Source organism: Chelon labrosus, assembly GCF_963514085.1.
Source record: "Chelon labrosus genome assembly, chromosome: 1".
NCBI lineage: Eukaryota > Metazoa > Chordata > Actinopteri > Mugiliformes > Mugilidae > Chelon > Chelon labrosus.
The window spans coordinates 13856412-13873994 of record NC_140337.1 but is presented as its reverse complement, the minus strand read 5'-3'; the positions used below and the strand labels follow the sequence as shown (position 1 = coordinate 13873994).

Below are 17583 nucleotides of genomic sequence, written 5' to 3'. Positions count from 1 at the left end.
AAGACACATTTAGAATATCTTTGAATAAATTCTAAACAGAAAAGCTCATCATTTCACATGTATTCCTTAGCCAGAGCTCTTGATATTGATTTTGTGTAGCATACAGCTTGGATAGATTTATGGGAAAGCAAGAGCGTATACTGGAGGATTACACTCGTCAGACTCAATTTTGGGAGGCAATACAACAAAATACCCCTCAGAAGTACATTCCCCATCCTGCAGGAGGGTTGAATAACTCCACAGAGGCTTCCTTCATCCCTGTAATCCAGCTAACCTTGGCAGCCCAGAGGTCTCCCTGAGTAATCCAGCGGCAGATTCAATACAAGAAAAATGCAGTTGTACAGCTGAAAGAATGCAAGCTGCTTCTGCAGAGCGAAACATCCTGGACAAAGAGCACAGGTGCCTGGAGCAATGAACCCGCCGCTGGACAGACCTAATATTTTGACAGGTTCCCCAACGTGTTCAAATTTAGAACGTGTGCGGTTTTGAGAAATTCAATAATATTATGAAACAAAGGGCACAGAGCATTTTAGGCTAGACGCCCCCTCTGACAGGACAGTGAGCGGAATGCTAAACCATCCAACCTACGCCCACTCTTTTTCCTGCATGAAAAATTCAAGTCCTTGTAAGCCGAGCCCTCGTGACTGGATACTAACACGGCCTGACTCAAAACCTCACACATGTGCAGTGACAAATCCCTGACTGCTGAACAAATATTATAGAAAATCCCAACAGCTATGTACACACCCAGACCCTTGATACACAAGTCACGTTCTAACTACAATTTTCAGGGAGCTTTAAAGAAAAGAAAAAAGACAGTAGACTAATATTACTGCTTACAGGCAGTGGCTTGGCGACTCCGATCTGGACTTTGCCAAGTTTGGCTCCCTTAAGGGCCTGGACAGCATCCTCCAGGCTGGCGTTCTCCAGGTTGGTGGCGTTAACATACATGAGTCTGTCTCCTGGCAACAGCCTGCCATCCTTCTCTGCGACGCCGTTGGGAACCAGAGAGCGAATGACGATCACCGTCTTGGCGGGGTCCAGTGGGTCCTGTGGTGCAGCCAGAAACAGTAAAGTCAAAAGGTAAACTCCCATAGGCTTACATTGAAGTCACATGCTATTCAGTTCATATTGGTTAGCTGCATCCAAAATTTAAAAACGTTAAAAGAGGCACGATGAAAATGATCCAAAATGTGAAAAATGTTTAAAAGACAACAATATCAGCAATGCAGCAGTATCTATAAAGGCTAACACTGCAATGAAGTGTAAAACAAAACTTAAATTTTTCATGACACCTTTTATTCGGCCCAAGAACGGCTTCTCACCTGATAATCCAAAATGCTGAATCCCAATCCCCCTTCTGCCTTTTCGAGCTCGATATTCTGGATCTCCAGCTCCCACATGGCCAAAGGAGATCCTATCGCTTCCTCAGTCACGGTATCCTGTGTCGCTGCTACTGCGTTCACCTCTGAGCCTTCAGCAGCCAGCACACTGCTGAGGTCTATTTCATTCTGCAGAGAGAGGGAAAAGTCCAAAATCACTATGTAGCACCATGCCTTCCTCGATTTTACTCGCAACCCATAGGCTCCTTCCCCTCTAGTTGTGTTTCTGGCTCAGGTTTCTGGCAGCGGATAAAAGGGAAATATCTTTGGGATGCTAGGGCCTCAGTACATTATCACAGATAAAGCTAGAAAGATGAAAACCCCTTCCCCAAAGGGAAGCTGCTTTTGATGTCTCATATCTCTAGCAAATGTTGTTGGCTACTGCTGAGGTATTGCTAGAATTGGTCTTAATAAACTTTCAGCCTCCCCATGCTTATCACAAAGTCTTAATCCATCATGGCTGGCAATGTGGAAAGCAAATGGAGCGATTGACAGCGAGGCTAAGCTAATAATGGTTGATGGGTTACGACAGAGGAGGAGGCCTCACTTTATATGCATGGGCAGGGGAACATGTTTCATGATACATTACTGCTTGTCACAGAAAGGCAGTGTGTTTCCTAGACTAGTTATATGCATCTGCGACAATGGTCTGAAAGTAATACAGCCTGCATGGTTTTAGCTTGGAGAAAGCAATGTGCATATATGGTACATACTTTTCAACATGAGCAAATTTATTGTGACGATTAGAGTTTAGCAATGCAAATGTGGTACCTTTAATTGAGATGCTGTGGACAAAGCCTCTGATTGTGGTTGGTCAGCATCCATGTCAGTCTGAAGGTCAGGAGCAGGCCTGCAGCATGTCATGTATACACAAAGGGGAAGCTCCTTCAAGATTTTCACCACTTCTTTGTGGGTCTCGCCAATCAGAGAAATGCCATTCACCTGCAAGTTTAAAGATTAGTGTTAGCTTTATTTAAAATGTGAGCACAATATGGGGTTGATCTGGTTCTATTGTAACTATGCAGACAAAGGCGAAATGCAAAAAGGTATATATTTATGAGTACAATGTTTGAGTGGCTTCTACTGTTATTTATTTAGCAGTGGAGCATGTTGTATACTCAGTACAGACACAGTTTCATCTTAAGTTAAGGTGGCAACAGTTATCTGTTCATTTTTCTTTTACACTCATTCACCAGCATAGGAAAACATTAGCATTAATCCGGACTCATGTGTGTCTGCTGCTTCTTGCCTACTCATTTCAAACACAGAAGATGTTTGTGCTGAAAACAGTTTCCTGGTGAAGCTGGAAATGAATGAAAGCGGTGATAGTGAACTAAAACAGTTTAAGTGCATGCCGTAAATACAAAAACAACCCCGCAGAGTCGGGGGAAATTCAGAATTAGGACTTAATCCTCAATCACTACAAGAAACTGCTTTCTCATTAAACTAAATAAAAACTTCAGTAATTTTATTTTGGTCATTTCCTTGGGGAGTTTTGTTCTGTAATAATTATAGGCAGTAAGTACTGCCTATAACAAATACAAACATTATGTGGCGTACCTAGTATTCTGAAGATAACACTATTTGGACATTATTTGCCATAAAATAATTACTTTCTAAACACTTGTTTACAGTTACGCCTCAATTAACAGCAAATGTAATGTTGGGCTCATTCAAGTGACTGCTCACCTCAAGCAGTTCATCTCCACTGAACAGCTTGCCACAACGACCGACAGGTCCCTCAGGAAGGACAGAGCGGATGTAATGATGCCCACTGTTGGCTTCTAGGCTGATGCCCAGACCACTATTCTCAGTAAACTTCTCCACCTGAGCCACCTGCCAAGGAAACAAGAATTACGTCTCAATTAGCATGTAAAGCTTTTTACAAGGGACTATTATTCATACCATTAACATGTTAATGACTCAGCTCCTTCTTCTTCTTTTTGTACCAGCTTTGAAGTGCTTACCACTTTCAAGCCACTGCCCAGGAACTCAGCCGTGTTAAAGGGGCAGTATGTTAGATTTTTTGTTAAAAACATTTAAAAACTAAATAAAATTAACAACAGAAAGTGAAAAAATAACAAGAAATCTTGTTTTTTTTTTGTTTTTTTTTATCAAGTTAGCATGCTAACCATGCTAACTTCACCAGATAGCCTTAAATAGCCTTGAAATAGCTTTCAAGGCTATTTAGCAGAAACTACAGCCTTTCTAGAGAAAGATACTACACATTTTTTACAAACCATTTTACATATTTGACCTTAAGCAAAATTTGAAAAGAGAAAAACAAGCTTACTATGACTTCATTACTTGGACCCAGAATCTCCTGCCACTTCTTCATTAGTTCTTCCTCTTCAAAACCTTGACAAACATAAAACAATTGCGTTAGATAGGTGTGATAAAAAGACCAATACAGTTAAAGCCATCTGCATTTCCTCCCATTGTGTGTTGTTAGTCAGTGTGGTCCTGTCAACAATTGCCTTTATCTGTCAGATGTTTCCCCGTTATCCTTAGTAGTTGGTAGTTGGAAAAGAATCCCAGCCTCCTACCATGTTTGTCTTTTGTTAGCTGATCCGCGGCTGGGCTGACATCAGATCCTTCACTCTTTGTCTGGAGCTGCTTTTCATCTGTGGTGACTATAAACACACAATGAAGAGTGAGACAGACAGAAGCAGGCACCGGCACGGACAACGAAAAAAAAGTAACCTACTCTCCATCCAGAGCACACGCACATACAAAAAAAAAACACATTGCTGTTGATGGTTTTAGTTGGACTATTAACTCTCTTTTTGTTTAATACTCTCTTTGAATCCCTCTCGCTTAAGCAGAGGAACCCTTTTCAGTTCCCTCAATGCCCTCACTGATGTTGTCTATAAACATACCGGGACTTTGAGCTTATGTTTAATGATCCTGGTACTTTTTTTAACAACTTCATGCCACAGTTTATGTCTTTGAGGTTCCAAAGGGCACAGAAGCAGCCACCCATGTAATTACTACTAATGCACCTGTACGAGCCATGGTGTGCACTTTGCATCAGCATCTTTTAAGTGCCGACATTAAACTAATACTCAGTAGTTTCTCGAGGAATAAAGAAATCAATAACCCTAAAATGGATTTGACTACAGTTTGAGTAAGCAGTTAAATTTCTTTCCATCACCCCAACCTTTTAATAACGGTTTATACACCAAGACAATTTCCTCTAACGTAGCTGAAACACAATCTAGTTACTCACCAAACTATACTGAACTCAAAACATATAACCGTAGATGTCCTCATGCTTTAAATTTGTATAAATCTGTTTTCTGTTTTGTAGAAAACCCTGGCCTAGTCTGTTGAACACTGGCAGCTAGTTTTCAGGTTTTTGAGCTACAACTTCCAGGTGGCAAATGTAATCTTCACATCAATCACTGTTGAGGCCGAACAACTTATACAAGTTACTGTTGTTGCTTCTACAGAGTCCCTGTCAGCACAGCATCAACAAGATTCTTTCAGTTTACAATCCGTCTGTCTTATTTAATGTTGATATTATTAAAAAAGTAATTTGTTGTCCAACATTAACACCAATGTAAAATGGTTACTCAAAATGTTAAATACATTCCTGTGCAGCAGAATAAAGATGCCTGCTGACATACTCTGTTGAGGGGGACAACTTTCTCATTGTATAATGTAAAACAGTATTGACATAAATTTGGGCTGTATTTTGGGATATAACTCAAGTCAGCGGTTTTCATATGTGACTGGAGAAAGTTCTGTTTCTGTATTTTTACTATAATGATGACTGAAAACTCCATTTGGAGTCACATGGAAATTGCTCTTCACTGCATGATGACAACTCCATTCTGAGCCACATTTACACATCAAATGACACCTTTTTTTTTGACAGGATGATGAGTAGCAAGGAATGTGTTTTCTACCCCCTTTCCTCATTAAATCTTTTTCGCTTCCTACCTTGTGCAGGCTCCTCAGCGTTCTTCCTCTCCAGCTCCAGCTCCCTCATGACGGTGGTGGTGGTGGGGATGGTGGTGGAAGAGGGCAGGATGGTGACGCTGGGGACCACTGCGGGAGGGATCTCATCAGGCCTGAAGCCCCGCCTGATCAGCTTAAGGTGGACTGTCTGTCCGGTGTGTCTGAGCACTTCCACTGCCTGCTGATTGGTGTATCCCTGGATGTTTACACCGTCGACCTGCAGAGGGCGATCAGCCGTGAGCCCAAGGATTAAACACAGACAGAACAGCTTGCTTTGACATTGTGAGTCTCCTACACTGCTATCTACTTTCTTATTTAAGAGATGAAATAGAAAAAAAAAAAACACTGCAGATATACACAAATTAGAGTGTTCCCATTTATTTTAGCAATTCACTTATTTATTTAGATCATTTAGATCCGGTTTGAATAATTCATAGACGATTAAGTTTGTTATTAAGTTTCTAAATCCCAAAGCAGATTATCTTTTAGGAACAGAAGTAAATCAAACAAACTCTCGTACATATACATCAGAGCAAAACAAGAGTTTGTAGGAACTTCAGGAAAACACAGGGCAATGTTAACTCACGTTTCAAATGATGCAGGAAATTACAGGCTAACTTCATTGTTAATGTCCTGCAGCAATGAAATTAAAAAACCTAATTGCTCACTGACTCTTTTATATTCAAAAGAAAACACTTTCTGAATTATCAGTTCATTGTGAATTATTCAAAATTATGCATCTCATAATCTCCCTCCACTGGCTAAATGAGTAAATGTGATCACTATAATAGATAACATAAAACACCCACTGCATATTTTACTTCATGCCGCTGAAGACAGAGGAAACAGTGATAGCTACAAAGAGCATAATTAGGGTACTTACAGCTATTATCTGGTCTCCAACATGAATACGGCCATCTTGATCCACAGCACTGTCTTTTGTTATACTCTTAACAAAGATGCCTGAGGGCTCTGAGGAGGAAGAACAAGTAAAAAAAAATAATAATAATAATAATTTAAAAGGGTGGGGAACAGATAACCATGAATCACGGCATTAAATACGACCTGCAGAGAAAAGTTTGAAGTTAGTGTTAGAAAGCCTGTTTTCATATAAATAAAGTGTGCTTTTCGTCACCTTGAAAAATAAAGAATGTTTTTAATCAGCGCCATTTAAGTCGATTCATTGTGTATAATAGGTTATAATGAAAGGCCGGTGAGCGTGGTAGTACATCACCACATTCCAGCAGATTATGAGCTTTAGCTTTCGTTTAAAGTTGCGTTTCTAACAAATGTTCTTTTAACTCTGTTTGGAACTCCACCAGCTTGTAAGAAGAAAAAAAAAAACTGCTAATCAGTGTACACAAGCTAATTGCTAGCTTTATATGCCTGAACAGGTAGTGTTTAGTGGTTTTAGCTAAGGGTGGATTCACGGGCTAATCCAGACAATGTTCTGACACACCCTCAACATTACAGGCTTCCAAACAGCTTTGTGATTGGTCATAATTTTGCAGAAAATTCAGATTTCAGGAAATCAGGAAGTAACAACGTGTTCGGTTTAACCCGAGCGCCTATTGTCTAAGAAGGCACACAGCCATTGTTAGTCCCGGTTTTGTAACGACAAACTAAGTCTGAAAGGATCCTAAGACTAGATACGATAACTTTAAACAGGGTTGATTGGATTATGGCCTTAAAAAACAAAATAATAAGCTAAAAGATGCTACGACTCTCTGAAGAACTGAGTTTATCAAGAGTGATGGAAAAATACTTATCAGATAGTACTAGAAAAATACTACACATACAGCCTGAAACGCAAATAAGTAGTTAAACATCAATATTACAATTTAAATGACCATTTTGTTAAAAAAAAACTACCATCTCTAACCTGAATTTTTATCTCCGACATAGCCCGCAATAGTGATTCCCAGTCCCTGGGTGTTCTTGGTAAGGCTCACATCAAATGCTTCAGCATCTTCTTCCTCCTCATAGTCCTGTGTAACAATTGATGAGAATGACAAATCAACATGCACTGATAATCAAATAAAAGATGATTCATTTGACGAGAGCAGAAAGGCAAGTGATGGCACGTGAGTCATTCCGCAACATGGCACAATGACAAAAGTTGTTCAGCTTTGTTTTAAAGGAGCGCTCTGAACCTGTCAGAAATCACAAACACAGCTAACGTATGCGATCAAAGGGACGTGATGTTTGTCAGTCATATCATGAGTCACTGATATTCATGTTTTAAATAGAGCTGATTGTTGAATCTCTGTTTGTGGGAGCTTTTGAGAACGCAAAGAAACATCTGTTTTCCAAAGAGTAAATTCCATTTATTCGGGCTTGGCAAGAATTAAGAAAAGATCAAGCTGAAGGTGGAAAATATGGAATTTGGCTCAAAGGATTTTGCTATAACTCTGAGTCTTATGTATTATGAGGCAATCAGTCACAATCTTGAAAGTGTGTTATTAAAAAAAAAAAAAACCTTTGCTACTGCAAATCATGAAATAAATGCAAATGTGAGACAAGGTAAAAAAAAAAAAAGATTCTATCAAAGCTTCCTTGCTTTACACTCTTACCTGCTGCTCATTGACAGTGGGGAGCACCACAGGCATGACAGCAGAGGGAGTCTCATCCACGGGACCCCTGGTAACGACCAGCTTCACCCTGTTGCCACACTGCCTGAGGACCTGGGCCACCTGTTCACTGCCCATGCCGTACAGGTCAGTCTCTCCGATTCTTAGGATGTGGTCCCCACTGCGCAGGCGGCCATCCTGAGGTAGAAAAATATATTTTCTGTCTTAGTCTGTGTAGCTTCAGTAGAGTGACAGTTAACTCAGCGCTTACTTGCAATTATCTCATTCTCATTACATTAAACTGACAGGAGTTGTCCTACCAGAACATTGAAAATGTCAAAAAATATGGCATTAACTGTATAAAACAACTCTGCAAAACCAAAGCCAGCTCTCTGAGATGTATTATCAGAATCACCTGATCAGCTATGCCTCCTGGAAGTATAGTTTTGACGATAACCCCAGTGGTCTTTCCTCCGACAATACCGAATCCAAGACCGGTGCCGTCATTGACCAGCTCGATTGTCTCCACATGTTGCCACTGAGAGAACAAAAGGTGAAAAAAAAAAAAGTCATAACCTTGAGAGATTTTAAAAAGCTTTAGCAGAATAATGCATATTTAACAAAAACGCACTGTAACAGGACAGCGGTTTGGTATGGTCAGTTGTGCACTTTTGTGTATGTGCATGTTTATATTCCTACCGCACTCGAGTTGGCCGATACTGTGCTGGCGGCAGAGGGTGTGCGGGACACCACAGGACTGGCCAGCTGAGGTATTGGCCCTCGAGCCACTATGAGTTGCACTCTCTCTGAAGCACACTGCAGGATTCCTATAGCCTGCTGGTGGGTGACTGTCTGATCCAGGGGCTGGCCATTGATGGCCAAGATCTGGTCAGCTTCTTTGAGCTTCCCATCACTGTAGGCACAGGGAGCATAGAATATTACACAGTGCAAAGGGAAGGGGATATTGTAACTTTAATATTTGCACAGCAATGTACAGGTTCAAATTGTGTATTTTCATTTATTTTTCTTTTTAAATATGATTACAGAAATGTTGTTTTGATGTTTTGAATATATGAAAATGGTTTCCTCTATTGCTAGGCTTAGTCTGAAGCCACAAATGCTTGGAACAAGCTGTACAACTTTGCTCTGGCACTTCCTGTAAATTAGCCAATTTGTAAGATTGCCTAAGTATCCCCAACATCCTCAGAGAATCCATAAGCGACTGACTGTCTGAAATAGACTTCTCTAATTCCTTAATTCTAATTCAACAATCGCCCAAATGTTATGAAACTTTCTGGGATGCTGCTACGAGCTTAATCAGACTTGAAGTCTATCAGTGTTGCTCTACCAAAGACTGAATGTTCTTCCTTACCAGTGAGCGACACTTCCTGGTTGAATTTCCTGGATAAAGATGCCGAGCTCTCCGCGGTTCTCGCTCTTTAGGCCCACCACGCTGAAGCCGAGACCTCCTGACACTGGCTTCTGGAGCTCCACATGTGTCACGTAGCGCCCCTGCATCACACACACACACACACACACACACATATATAATATATATATATATATGCACACACTTTGGCCCCATGCTGATTCACTGTAGCATCAAAGCTACTGGCAGCCTTTAGAAGTCTATTTGAAGTGCCTCATGGGAGAAGAGCACAGTGTGTAGTCTGTGGATGTTTGGTTTGAGTTGTAGGACACATTATTAATAAGCACAATAATTCAGGTTTTCTGTCGGTTATACCTGTGCCATGGAGTGGATAATATGTTCAAATTCTTCAGATGATGTCTTGCCATTGATGTGTGCAGCAGCAGCAGCAGACAGATCAGAGTAGGAAACATGGCTGCCGTTGGGCTTGACTGCTGTGCCATGATCGCTAAGATCACTCCCTTGTGTTGAAGGGACAGTCCCCTGGAAAAATACATTTAAAAAAAAAAATTCAGATACTATCTAAATACATGCATAAGATTACAACATGGAGAAAACAATAAAAAAAAAAACCTGCAGTATCGTCTGTTCGGTTTGCAGCTTCAATGTCACATTAGAGCTTTGGATTTCTGCAAAGCGACCCTGCAAGCATTACTGGCGCTTTAACAACCAAACACAATTAAAAGTTTAAATAAACAACATCGCGACTCATTCGTCGTGTGAACGTAAACATTTAGCAAGTTTAATTTTAGACCGCAAAAGCCTGAATCTGGGCGTCTAAAACCACTGGGATGTTTGTTATCCCACCATGATTAGCTGGATCTATGGCAGCCTAATCCTTCAGGAGATAATGTCTCTTAGCTGATGTTCCAACAATGACTAGACTCCAAGTACAATATTTCAATCATGGTGGGGGGGAGAATCGTCACCGGCCATCTGGATGCCTTAATATGCTTGGGTTTTTAATTACTGCAGTGACTTTACTTGTGTGACAGATGAATTACATGGATGCGACAACTGCATAAAACAGTAAAGCTGCGATTTCATTAGCCGAAGGGCGTTTATGACTGTCTGGATTGGATTCTAAAGGACAGGCGTAATAACACTCCATTTGGCGTATGGCAATCCAAGCTAAAGCTGTCCTTGTGAACTTGTGAATTTGTATCAGGAAGTCGACTGTCCAACTTTGACAGCTTCGGAAACATGTACAGTAAACTGAGCTTACTTTAAATGCAGCCCCACATAGGACCTCAGAAACAAAACTCCACTGGACAGGACACATTAGTGCTGCACACAGCAAACAAAAACCCTATGGGCCGGGCTAAGTTAGCGTAGCATGCTGCTAAGTTGCTGTCCTCATGCATGAGCTTTGTTAGCCGGGCCCTGGCTAAGAGGATTAAAGTTCCAGTTTGGTTCTTGCACATTTAAGAAATTGTTTCTGCCCCACTTCACACGGCGGCAGCGCACTCTTTCTCATTGGAGAGCAGGGCCTCGTCGCCATAGCGACGCGGGCTGAGCGAGGCCTAACTAGCTGAGCCAGAAGACGGACAGTGTGTGCGCGCGTGTTTATGTGTCTGGCTCTTGTCGAAACCATCTCTCCAAATTGGTTCAGCTGAAGAGGGCCAAACAAGCGCAGCTGGGTCTATAAAAATGTAACAGAGACTCATATTTGATGCCGCTTCTGAAATATGTCTCTTTATCGCTGTTAAAACACAGCATGGGTCCATTTGTGGATCTGAGGGGAGTTTACAATGAATAGCTGCTTGTCAAGATTTGCTCCATAAAATAAACATATCAGCACACATACACAGAAATACAGATATAGGAATATAACTTGTACGTTAAATCACCAGTGAACAAAAATGCCACAAGGGCTTTAATAATCTAAATTCCACAAGGGGTGAAAAGCTCTGGCATCCCTGCCTCCCACTGCATAGCTCGCATATTTCCGTCTCTGTTCCTCAAACGCTTACCCCTGGCCCCTTTCCACTGTGACTTAAGAGCTCTCTCCTTCCACTCAAACGTTCAATTCTCGACGGGGAGAATCAGCCAGAAAAAGATTTCCCGACTTAGACCAACTATCTCTGCTCATGTACCCATATTATACCAGGCTTGTGCCTTGCGCGAACCCCGACAGCAATTTGGCCACAGCAGCAAAACACTGTAGAGGGTGAGGATTGGACGGTGATGGGAGGGCGCCTTGACAAGAGCCAGAAACAGAATGAGTGAGGTCACCCAGGAAACAGGGAAGAGACAGGCACAAGCAAACCTGGATACGAAAAAACTTATTGAGCTATTGTATCGGCAATGCAGGAGTTTCAGTTTTGTCTTAAGGCTTCTGTCACACAAATCCTACACAATCAGTACCAGATATGTAAAATACACCGATCAGGCATAACATTAATATTGTGTAGGTCTCCTTTGTGCCTCCAAAACAGTTGTGACTCTTAAGAGAATGGACATGGGCCTTCTGAGGGTGTCCTGTGGTGTCTGGGAACAGAATGTTGTTAGTGGGGGACTTTTGGTCCTATAGGTTGAGGGGAGATCCTCCCACAGACACTTTATTAGTTTGCACACCTTGTGCTCTTTTTCAGGTTTTCTGAGTTGTTCCTAAAGTATTTGTGTGTGTGTCTGTGTCAGGCTGCTGCCATCAAGGAGTGTCACTGTAAGTGGTCAGCGGTTTTAATGTTGTGGCTGATCAATGCACTAATAATGCTGGGCTGTAAATGAACTTAGCATTCCAGGAATGGTGTTCATCGCTGACATCAATCCTAATAAACCCATAAACGCGTCTTTCAAAACAACCCACGCCATCAAAAAGAAGGTAAAAAGGAATAAGTCTGAGAAAATTCAAGACTTTATGGGAAAGATACCATCCAGTAGTTTTTGTTTTGCGTTTACCTGCTCTTTGAGATGCTGGACTGACTTCTGCAGGGCCAGGATCTGGTGGAAGAGGGGGCTCTGGAGCACCGATTTGAGCAGGCTGAGCTTCTCCTCAGTGGGCACCTCCCCCCGCTCCTTGAGTTTGGCCTGGAGACGCTCCACCGCCTGCAAGGCACGCTGTGTATCTGCAGGCCGTCGCATATTTCAGTGACAGCGCCGGCCGGAGCGAAGGCGTGGACGCAGGGGGAGAAGGAGGCGTGAGAGAGATAGAGGTGGATGGAAGGGGATGAGGACAGGAGCTTTTTATCAGCATGGGCAAAGATAGTAAAGCTGGGAAGGGTTAAATGGATATGACCCTATTTATTCATTTAAATGCCCTCATTCAATTTAACTTCCATAGCCATTTGACATACACCTTGAACTCATTTCTTTTTTTTCCTGACAATGATTTAATAAATAAAAGCACAGAGGAGGAGAGACGCATATCACAGCCTGGGCTTAGCTAAGGCTGAGTGGTGCTCAACAGACCTTACTATATCAAAACCACGCAGCCACAGGTTTTTTCGCACAGAAGAGAAAACTCCATTTTCAACGCACTGCTTGCTCTCAGAATAGCAATGTTTCCTTTTCTTGCCCTTCGGGGTCAACGGTGGGTTGCACAGGAGCATAGAACGGTTATCAGGAGGAAAAGATAAAAGGAGCAGTTCCTCTACGGTTTTGCTTGCTGGACCCTGCATAAGCCCCACAATGGAGTAACTCCAGAGTGGCTTGTTAGCGAGGACAGGCCAGCCAGACGTCATCCTGGGCAAAAATGAAGCAATTTCTGGAGCTCACCCACTGTGACCAACGCCTAATAGGCCGTGCACAAGGGCCAAAGCACTATCTGCACTTGTTGTTTCAACAAAGGTTGTAAACAGGACAATACCACTTGAGGTTTGACATTTATTTATTTTTTTTAAATGTACCATTTTCATTGCCTTTGCCTTAATGAGTATATGATTCTTTGCATTTGTGGGCAATCCAAGGATATTATTATTATTATTATGTCAAAATTTAAGTACTAGATTAAGTCCACCAATCCACTTTCTTTAAACATGAACTGAATTAAAATTAAGAATCAATGCTTATGAGTCCAAGGCTGAAGTATAACGCCCCCCAAGCTGCACATTACAGCTTAGAAGATAGCACACGGTCAACATGCCAGTCTTGAGAGTGACCACAGATTGGCTTTAAAGGAAGAAGCTGGCAGCACCGATATGGCTTCACGCTTGACAGCTGGACAAATAAATCTCTACAGGGACAAACAAACAATCAAATTTATGGCAACATTATCAGATATGGCAGACACTGGCAGTCCACAGGGCTTGAACTGAATCCAGGGCCTCTCTCGCGCTGGTGGAGAGAAACTCTCAGCGGGAGCCAAATGTGCGATGCAGAGCCAGTGAAGACGGACACTCGAATGACTAGATCAAACCCTTATTCAAAAACTGCTTACTTTAAAATGAAGATTAGGATAAGGTTTTTGTTTACTATAGCAGAACTCTGTTTTAATTAAACTATTATCTGTTTGCTGGCTTTGCTTCAGTCCGTTCAGGAACATAATTAAGAAATACAAAAAGCCTTTTACAGTTACAGTGGATTCAAGACTGAGGTATTTAGTGATCTATTTATGACCACAATAAATACTACAAACTCAATCAGGTGTATCTGGTGCCATAAAACAGTAAAAAGTGATTACTTACCCATTGTTTCTATCATGTTTAGAGCTCCTTATGAATGTGATTTCTTCCCCTTTTCAAGGCCTGGAAAATGACCAGAAGAATAGTTGTCTTAGCACTTAGACAAATTAATATCAGGGCACTAAGCTGCACATTTTTTTCTCTTCCACAATGGACGTCTAAGTGGGGGAAAAGCACATTCTTCTATGAACTTCTTAAACGCCCTCTATTCAAAAAGTCAACATGAAAGAGAAATGGGTTTACTTCCTTTCCATCAGGAGCCATATTTATCTTTTAAGAATGACTCAACATGAGTATTGCAGAGGAACCATTGTGCGGAAGAACTACCCCAGTCCTTTTACAAGCAGCCTGCTTGATCACGCATCTATTGTAGCTTCATTTTTTTCTTTACTAATACTCTATAAGACACAATTATTGATGGATTATTATATCAAAATTTACATCCTTGGCAACAGCAGGCTTTAAAGATCCCTTAAACAGAATTTAAATATCCAGTTGTAGAAATACAGATTTTTTTTTCCATTCAAAATATACCTGGACTTTTTGCACAGGCTTAAAAGGAATACAGTAATTATGATACGCTGACATTTCTTATGACACAGTGGGTGGACTATCCACATAAACACGCTGCCATCGAAATGCATCAATGACATCTGAAAAGCCAGAAGAAAAAACTTTACACTTTGTAAACAAAGCCACTAAGAGATCACTAAGATTACTCTTGCCTTGACACTTTAAAAGGTGGTTACGTCTTTTATATCTGACTGCTGCTTTTAAGGCGCGATGGCTGCAAACTCAGAGTGGAGGGAAGGAGTCACACTTGACTTTAGAGGTGGCTTTGTTCGAAGCATGACATGACTAAGGGAGGAGACGTTACACGATTACAGGAGATTGGTCAGATGATTAAAAGCCCTGTATAGACTCTCAGAATAGCTGCAGTATAACTGGACGTGGCCACGGGATCTCCGCGGCATTGCTTTGTTTAGGGTCCGCTACATTTGCTTCCCAGCATACCTTTCACTGGACATACAGTCTGCTATAGCCAAGTGTTTTATTTGTCCACTGGACTTGTAGGATACTGGTTGATGGTTGATGTCTGGTGGCTTCTGGTGCAGAAACACCCACCGTCTCTGCTGGACATTTGCACCACATTGTACATCAACGATAAAACATTGCACGTTCATAGCATTCCATTCATACCATCATATCACTGCATGCCTGCTTATGTATATTTTACGTATATTATTAACTCGACTGTATTTCCAAGTCCTACATTTAATCTTAGCTTCATGAAGGTATTTAATATTTGTTTACAATAACTGGGAGAGCTGCTGATTCAACTGTGTTTTCAGTTATGGTTTTAAGTACTATTCTCCACTAGTTTCCACTATTTTGAATACATCCTCCAAAAATACATGATCATACAGCTGAATTACCACTACGCTACTAATGCCGATTCGGTCACAATATGGGGATTTAGTGAAGGACTGCTTTATTACAATGCTGCCTCGATCAGGCATAACATCATGACCACATGCCTCATACTGAGCTGGTCTCCCTTGTGTCTCCAAAACAGTTCTGACTCATCAGAGAATGGACACGGGCCTCCTGTTGTTCCAGCGCATCCCACACATCCTGCTGGGGGTGGCTGCTGCCATCAAGGAGCGTCATTGCTATGGGGTGGGGGTGTCTGGTCTGGTCTAGGTAGGTGGCACTCCCAAAAGTTTCCCAGCAGAAGGGGGACAGCAGGTGGTCATAATGTTATGCCTGATCGGTGCATATTGGTTACTTTACATAGTTTATATTTCATACTTATGTTAAATGCACCCGACACCAAACTAAATCCCTTGTATGTGTGATCATACAATAAATCTGACTCGGATTCTGACCTGATTCACACATCCTGTTATTATCTCGTATTATCGCATGTATTTCCTTACAGCTACAGTAACATAACTCAAATGTATTGGCCGTGTTGTTACACATACCAAGTATATTTTTAATGATTCACACAACAGGCCTGAGGAACCTGAGCTGCTGTTAAACCAAAACACGTTAGCTTTAAGTTAGCATTTGCTTCCGAAAATGATAGAGTGAGCTAATAATGACTGTCAGAGGTTATTTCATCGCGTAAAAAAAAAATAAAAATGAAATGTCGGTCGGACATGTCCCGGTTTGCCGGTGTTTCTGTTAATTAACGGTTTAGTAAGAACAACAGGCGTATGTTGACTGCTGCTAAACCAATTGTGTTTTGAATATAGTCGCCAAGGCACTCCGGGACAATCCGCTTTTCTCAACTCCTCCTCCTCCTCCTCCTCCTCCATCTATGGAGCAAGAAAGCAACAGGCTTCCGATAAGGAGGACGGTAAAGAAGTTAGATAGCACCTTATAGGGTTTGTAACAAGAATACTGTAATAACACTGACTATTAACAACACACAATAAAATACTCTAAACTTGAAAACAGAGCTATTTTAAACCTGTCTTGTTTATAGTGACCCGCCGCGGCAGCAGACTATTTTTTTTACCCCCACTCTCATTAGCGACATTTTAGCGAACAAAAACGACTCTTACAAACGCCTAAGTTGATACGAACATGTTTGATAGCGTTTCCCGGAGATAAACGCGTCTGAAAAACAGTCACTTACATGAGTGTGGCGCGTCCACGAACCCCGGCGGCTAGTATTCCCGTGTTATCCCGTGTTGTCCCGCGGCTAACGGCGCACTGACTGACTGGGGCTTAAAGATGGGGCGTAGAGTAACTCGATCCTCTGTGGACATACACAGAGAGGGGCTGCTCCGAGAGCTACACTGGGGCTGAAGCGCCGCTTGCTGGCTGCCCTGACACCTAGGACCGAGATGTGTGTCACTCAGTCAGTCAGGCCTGAGCTAAGGTCAAATTATAAACCAATTAAACGGTCTTTACCCTGATGGTTTACCACGGGTTAAATATATACGTAATGTTGCATTCAAGGTACAATTTAAGTTCACGAATTCTGGCAACTTCTTTTTTTTTTTTACAATGTTGTTTCTGCACAGAAAACAACCCCACAAAGTTACTGACACTTTTTTATTTAACAACATTAACAAATAAACTGCAAACCACTGCACCACGAAAATCTGCACCAAACTAAAACAACGAAACTTTTACGCTTATCAGCTACTCTGGATTAGTCACAGGAAGCTCCCGGATCACTTAAGATTTAATGAACTACAAATTTGACTATTAAATTTCAAAATATGCACAATGAATACAATGAATCTCTCCACAATAATTATCTGCTGCATACAAGGCCTGGGTGCTATATACCAAGCAAATAATGTCTTCCAGGAACCAGCATTAAAGATTTGCCAAAGGTTCTACAAAAGAGACACTACAAAGAAAATGTATAAATTGTATTTATTCTCATAATTTAACTTTTCTACAATCAATCTAACATGTATCATGCATCAGTGTCACGTTTATATGCTACATGTATGCTGTATCTGGATGTATGAGTTTGTCTACTGTTTCCTCACCATCATCCCTTTAGTGCTTGCACCGATCTGGGTTGTTATTGACGCTATATAAATAAAATTGAATCAAACTGAATTTAATGAATAACCTTGAGAGGATGC

The 17583-nt window shown here is 41.4% G+C and overlaps 1 protein-coding gene across 3 annotated transcripts in view; it reads right to left on the bottom strand.

Annotated features, from left to right (window-relative positions):
* The window catches only part of mpdz (multiple PDZ domain crumbs cell polarity complex component), a 42722-nt gene extending 25453 nt beyond the window's left edge, over nucleotides 1-17269 (bottom strand). For all 3 annotated transcript variants that reach the window (XM_084547797.1, XM_084547799.1, XM_084547798.1), the window contains exons 1-17: nucleotides 16614-17269; nucleotides 13970-14029; nucleotides 12246-12412; nucleotides 9660-9827; nucleotides 9288-9427; nucleotides 8615-8828; nucleotides 8331-8453; nucleotides 7919-8113; nucleotides 7228-7333; nucleotides 6229-6317; nucleotides 5328-5562; nucleotides 3929-4015; nucleotides 3676-3740; nucleotides 3072-3218; nucleotides 2154-2324; nucleotides 1326-1511; nucleotides 841-1050 (exon numbers count right to left, since the gene is read on the bottom strand). In XM_084547797.1, coding sequence (XP_084403923.1) covers nucleotides 841-1050; nucleotides 1326-1511; nucleotides 2154-2324; nucleotides 3072-3218; nucleotides 3676-3740; nucleotides 3929-4015; nucleotides 5328-5562; nucleotides 6229-6317; nucleotides 7228-7333; nucleotides 7919-8113; nucleotides 8331-8453; nucleotides 8615-8828; nucleotides 9288-9427; nucleotides 9660-9827; nucleotides 12246-12412; nucleotides 13970-13985 — 2319 coding nt within the window. In that variant the 5' untranslated portion in view covers nucleotides 13986-14029; nucleotides 16614-17269. The remainder of the gene's footprint in view (nucleotides 1-840; nucleotides 1051-1325; nucleotides 1512-2153; nucleotides 2325-3071; nucleotides 3219-3675; nucleotides 3741-3928; nucleotides 4016-5327; nucleotides 5563-6228; nucleotides 6318-7227; nucleotides 7334-7918; nucleotides 8114-8330; nucleotides 8454-8614; nucleotides 8829-9287; nucleotides 9428-9659; nucleotides 9828-12245; nucleotides 12413-13969; nucleotides 14030-16613) is intronic.
* Nucleotides 17270-17583: the final 314 nt, after the last annotated feature.